The sequence below is a fragment of the Aplysia californica genome, unplaced genomic scaffold (assembly GCF_000002075.1).
Source record: "Aplysia californica isolate F4 #8 unplaced genomic scaffold, AplCal3.0 scaffold01090, whole genome shotgun sequence".
Classification (NCBI taxonomy): Eukaryota; Metazoa; Mollusca; class Gastropoda; order Aplysiida; family Aplysiidae; genus Aplysia; species Aplysia californica.
Genome location: NW_004798360.1, coordinates 56,133 through 62,260, shown reverse-complemented (window position 1 = coordinate 62,260; position 6,128 = coordinate 56,133). Strand labels below are relative to the sequence as shown.

At 39.6% G+C, this 6,128-nt stretch overlaps 1 protein-coding gene across 1 annotated transcript in view; it reads right to left on the bottom strand.

The window, feature by feature from the left end:
• Positions 1-1,247: 1,247 nt before the first annotated feature.
• LOC101861406 (ubiquitin-like modifier-activating enzyme ATG7) overlaps positions 1,248-6,128 on the bottom strand; it is a 27,991-nt gene continuing 23,110 nt past the window's right edge. The window contains exons 16-19 of the mRNA XM_035973268.1: positions 5,780-5,864; positions 4,535-4,615; positions 2,596-2,715; positions 1,248-1,518 (exon numbers count right to left, since the gene is read on the bottom strand). Coding sequence (XP_035829161.1) covers positions 1,453-1,518; positions 2,596-2,715; positions 4,535-4,615; positions 5,780-5,864 — 352 coding nt within the window. The 3' untranslated portion in view covers positions 1,248-1,452. The remainder of the gene's footprint in view (positions 1,519-2,595; positions 2,716-4,534; positions 4,616-5,779; positions 5,865-6,128) is intronic.

Sequence of the window (6,128 nt, the reverse complement as noted above, 5' to 3'; positions counted from 1 at the left end):
TTGTTTTAGTAAGGTTTTACGGCGCTCGCAACTGCATAAGGTCATATGAGTGCCAAGGGGTCGATGTCAACAGAGAAGTCCAAATGGGGAATCAGGCTTACTGTGCTCACCTCTCTAGCCTCAACAGCACAAAGTCTACTATAAAGGCACCCCAGAAATAGCAGTCCACAGGAGAGTGACAAACATACAAAAGAAGTAGAGGAAAATGAAGATAGTAAGAATGAGGAAAGAAAAAGCAGCAGTTCCCCCTATGTTGCTCCAGCACAGTAAGAGCATGACATTGATAAATCAGCCCGTTTACAATTCTACAAGCAGAGGTAGATAGAACAATGGTCTGCTCATCTCAGTCACATTTTGCTGGCTCTGAAATATCTGATTCTTGAGCAAATTGAGAGCGGCACAGACTCACAACCAAAAAACTCGTCAAAGAAAGCACAAAAAAAGCTACAACACTACAACCCACAAAACAAATTCAAAGTTTTAAACCACCATTGTGTAAGGAAACTTCAACATAAACACAAATAAATAAGCAGGGATAATGTCAAAATACACAGACTGTAGGTGCAAAAAGTACAAAAATCAACCATAATGGTATAAATTAGTAAAAGAAAAGAAGCATACTTCATTATTTCCTGGCACACACGTGTGAGCATAACTCAGGATAAGTTGAGCACATTTAACACTCTGCTTCCTATAATCAGCGACTTAAATCACATTCCAGTATATTACTACAATATAGAGCAGGGAGCAAAGAGTAAACAGAGCATTAAAACAAAAAAACAACAACAAAAAAACGAAGAAGCACACCCACCAGCTCCTAAAAATGACTCAAATGTGAGGCAGCGTGGCGAAATCAGGCACTCGTCAAGATAATCAAAGTGATAAAACAGGCATTTCTTCACAGATTTGTGGATGTTTATCGAATTTTCGTTTTATGGCTCAATACCTTTCATACCCATTAACAACATTTCTGTTAGGATTTTACGGAAAAATGTTGATTATAGGCACAACATATTTGTTCAGTTTCCACGAAACTCTCACGCTCACTAAATTCTCTTCTGAAACCAGGCGACAGCGACAAAGCACAGCTGATTAAAACCTGTCAATTCTTTGCCATATCGACAGACCGAAGGGCTAGAACCCAAATGGCCGCTGGATCGGAAAACTAAACTAAACTAAACTAAACCAGGCGACCCCCACCTTCTTCATTCACAAATATCTCGACCTGTATTCAAGATATATGGATATTTTTTTCCATCAAAAGCAAGACAAAAGAACAAACTTTCGACTGATACCAATATCTCTGGATCTACTCGCCCAAAAATTGACGAGAGCCTGATTTCACTGCGTCGTGACACAAATTATGATAAAAACACAATTCCTCATGACTCATGGCCAGCAGCAGCACCCTCTTTCCTCCACTGGAATCGAACCCTCCACCCTGTGCCACTTTCACGTGTCCATGTCCATACTTCCTGGCCCACTGCTGAATTCCTCGTCGTCACTGAGACCCCACACCTGGACAAAACACATGGTGAATTATAATAATAATAACAATTATGATGATAACGATAAAAATAAAAATAATGATAATTAAACAAATAATAATACTACTAATAATGATAATAATAAGAAGAAGAACAAGAACAAGAAAAAGAAGAAGATGAAGAAGAAGAATAACAATAATTATAATGATACTACTACTACTACTACTACTACTACTACTACTACTACCAGTAATGATAATGATAATAATACTAACAATAATACTACTACTAATAATAACACAAAGACATCAGTATTGAAAATTTACATTTTTTGGGGCCTTTAATCAACCTTTTCTTTGGTAAAATCCACACATAAGTGTTTCTAAATAGACAAAAAAGGCACCCAGCCAAAAAGCAAATTTATTTTTAAATTGCCAAACCAGAGGAAAAATGCCATTAAAAAAATATATGATGTTTTTCCAAATTTACAGGAGAGCCACCCCCCCAGAATGTTGTTAAAAAGAAAAACTCTCTGCAAACATTATACATCAATTTTTAAAGAATAGAATTTTGAAAAGTTTCCTTATTATTATTAAGCAAATGTTGTTTTCTTGGAAACAACGCTCAGGTTTGTTTCTGGCTCTCCTGTAAAATCTTCAAAACTGCATATACTCTACTTTTGTGGCGCAGCGTTAGTGCGCTCGTCTCCAAAGCGGAAAGGCTGGGTTTGAGCCTTGGTTCGGACACAAATTTTTTTTGCCCCCTCCTGCCCACCCAGCAGTAATGGGAGCCTGACTTACAGTTGGGGAAGTAAAGGCGGCGTGGAAAGCTACTGGCCACCCTACCACAATAATATGCCAAAGGCTCAGGAAGTTGTGTCACTAAACAAGGCAATCCCCAATGTTCGGATCGGATGCGGGAACAACTTTACTGTACTTTTAATTATAATTAATAATAATAATTAATAATTGCATTTATATAGCGCATATCCATGCTCAAGAGCTTGCTCTATGCGCTTTAGAAATATTATTGACAGCAGTATTGTGCGCGTCGATGTGCTTCACTTTACTCTAACAAAAAACCCCCCCAAAATTTTTAAAAACCTCACCTCTGCATCGTCCGTGGCGTCTTGCATGGCCGTAAGTCCTGTCAGGTCCTCCAGAAAACCTGGCTCGTTAAAAGCTCGTAGCAGGAAGTCAAACCCTTCTGTCTTATACTTGTTTAGAACCTGAAATAAAACAGATTTATAAACTCATTTCAAGCAACAATACATGAAAACGTATTCACTTGGCATAAAAATAGTCCTGTCGACTTAATTCATAGTAACTTCACTCAAATATTCTATTTTTGTTTGAAATATTGCTGAGTTAACCCAAACCCCACCTTTCTTTGATTTTTGTTCCTACACTTTGCCGCCTCATCTCGCCGATTGGCGATGTTTATCACCCAGTTTCTTTGGCTTTCCCCTAAAATATGAATCGGGATAACAACGGAAATTTTTGTTCTCTAAAATTGTCTTCTTTCAACTCCTTTAGCTATTGGAGTTACCAAACTTTGGAGGCCATTTTCCACCACTGAATCCAGGCGACCTCACTTCTTTCAATCGCAAATATCTTGAATTCTATTCAAGACAAAAGGATATTTATTTAATTGAAAGCAAGGCGAATAAATCAGCTATCAGACGATACCAATAATTCTACATACCTATACATAGACGAGTGCCTGATTCCATCGCGTTATGACACTATGCCTATAGCACAGTTACAGAAGATTCAAATCCTGAACAGAAGTTCTTGAACGGGGAGAATTCGGGGAATTATCAACGCTCTCCACCCATTAGGCTAAATCATTTATTTATTTTTTTTGTAAAATGTTTTACGGCGCTCGCAACTGCATAAGGTCATACGAGCGCGCGGGACACACCTAATATTTTCAGTTGGTAGGAAATTTTGAATTTTACCCGGGTGGCGGCCGAAACCTACTCTTATCGATTTTAGACCACCAAGGAATCTTTAACGTGCGCAACTTGCACACGGGCCCTCTGAGATTTTTCGCCCTTTTCCGAGAAGGCTAGGTGTAGATCTTTCCTACCAGAAGATCAGGGGTGTGGCAGAAAGACAGTAGTAAGGAAGAGCCAAGAAGTAGTAGTAGAAAGACTGCAGAAAGAGTCAGGAGCCCAGAGGAGGGGGCAAAGGAGGTGAGGGGGTGGGGGCAGAAAGTGGAAATAAAAGCAGACAACAGAACATTGCTAGAGAGCAGGAAAGAAGGTGAAAGGAGACAATTTTAGAGAAGACACATTTTTGGTCGCTACCCAGATTCGAACTCAGGACCTTCGAATGAGAGGCCAACACCTTAACCTCTAGGCCACGAGAGCCCCCTAAATCATATTGAAAATGTTCTCACATTTTAAATAACCTTCATTTTAAAGGGGCATAAAATCTATACCATACTTAAAACAATGCTCACTTTGCTCATAAAATTTGCTTCCATAATCTACAATAAAGAATCCTGAAAAAAACCCGTCTTTTTCTGTCAATCTAAAATACATATCTGGAGCTTTTCCAAAGCTTATGTGAGGCATCATGGTGAAAATAGGTGCTCGTCAAAATGATGAAATCGAAGAAACTGTCACTTTTCCTCCTGTTTGGAAATTTCTATCGAATTTTTGTTTTTTGGCTCAACACCTTTTATGTCCATTTAAAAAGATATTTGCGGGTGGAAATCACTGAAAATGTCGATTAAAGGCATTTTTAAAAAAAAGAACATTTTCTGTTTCTAAAAACTCTCAAGACATGGAAGAGACCAAACTTTGGCGGTCATTTTCTCACTAATTTGACCTCTGAAACCAGACTACTCCACCTCCTTCAAGTGCAAATATCTCAACTTCTTTTCAAGTTCGATGGGTATTTTTTTCCACCAAATACAAGACAAATGAACAAGCTTAAAGATGTTACCAATAACTCCTTATGCCCAAAAATTGACGAGCGCCAGATTCCATCACGCCGTGACACATATCTGGAGGGTGTTCCAAAGCATTTTGTACTTACCACATCACTGCAGGCTGTACACATGTCAAACGCCCGGCTGGCAGGCAGAATCTGATGGAATCTCGCCAGGAAACCTCGGATCTGTGAAGAGCCAGAGAATGAACCATGGTCTAGTCTCGACCACGTACACATTCCCACTGTGTTGCAGTGAGGAAAATTGGAGTACGAAAAAAAAACCTTTCCCAAATACCCTTTGTCAGGCACAAACTGGGATGTGAATACAGCTTTACAATTGTGATTCCGAGAACTAACCCTAACCACTAGACTTCTGATGCCACAGATATTTCTTGCTGCAGTTCCCTGTATGTTGTTTCGGCACAGTATGAGCATGACATTGATAAATCAGCCAATTTACAATTCTACTGTGCAAAAGAACATGCTAATATCCCCCATTTCGGAATGGCCTAAAGGCAACTTCAGTCAGTAGCACTGGCCGGGGGGGGGGGGGGGGGGGGGGTGCAGTTTCTTGAAACAGGCCATCAATCAGTAAACACAGATCTACTCAGATGAACAGAGTGAGAGACACTAAACATAGGTCCCACATGGCATCACAAAAACTCCTCAACTTTTCAGATCACATGGAAACACACTTGCTAGGATTCAAGGTTGATGGATCACATTGTATAATACATCGCGACATCAGTTCTTTCTTGTTGTAGTAATCCATTTATTTAAACAGTGAAAATGTGACTTCTTCTTAAGCCTACTCTTTGTTATGAACTGTCTTCACAGTTATTAAAAATGGAGATACGACAAGAAAGCACTGAGGCAGCGCCGCAACATCTTATATCATCAATACTGTTTTTACATAAAATACAAAATCAGGACAATTTAGAAAATCTCTATCTCTCTGGTAAATTGGCACCTCTGACAAGAACCGTCGTTTTCGTCTTCGTAAGAGTTTTACGGCACTTGCAACACAATAAGGTCATAGAAGTGCAGAAGATTAAAGGTATTACAAGGGAGTAACAAACACAAAAAAAAGGAGGAGAGATAAGGACAATAGATGTTTGATAGGAAAGAAGGAGCAAACCACACCAGAGCACCCGCCAACCACCCACCAAAAGAGTTTTACTGCACTTACAATACAATAAGGTCATATAAATGCCAAAGATTAGAGGTGTTACAAGGGAGTAACAAACAAAATAGAAGGAGGAGAGATAAGGACAATAGATGTTTGATAGGAAAGAAGGAGCAAACCACAGCAGAGCACCCTCCAACCACCCAGCAAGAACCCTCACTGACCTGGTGTGGCACGATGCCTAGAGAACATTCTGCGTCCCTCACAAGGTGGTCCTCGTTGGCACTGGTGTCAGCTTCTGCATCCGACCTGACACACAAACACACACATGAGACAAAACATTTAGCCGAACTTTTCTCCTGCATCGCAATTTGTGATTTATTTGCTGTCTTAAAATAAAAGGCACGATGGAGAAGGCAACTTTTACATCACTGTTGTGCAGATTGAATGTTTAAATCTTGCAAAATAGATACACGTATGTCTTAGAAAGCCAAACTTTTTGCTACAAAAGTACACTATCACTGTAGTACAGTATCAGTATTTATGCAGAGAGAGAGAGAGAGAGAGAGAGAG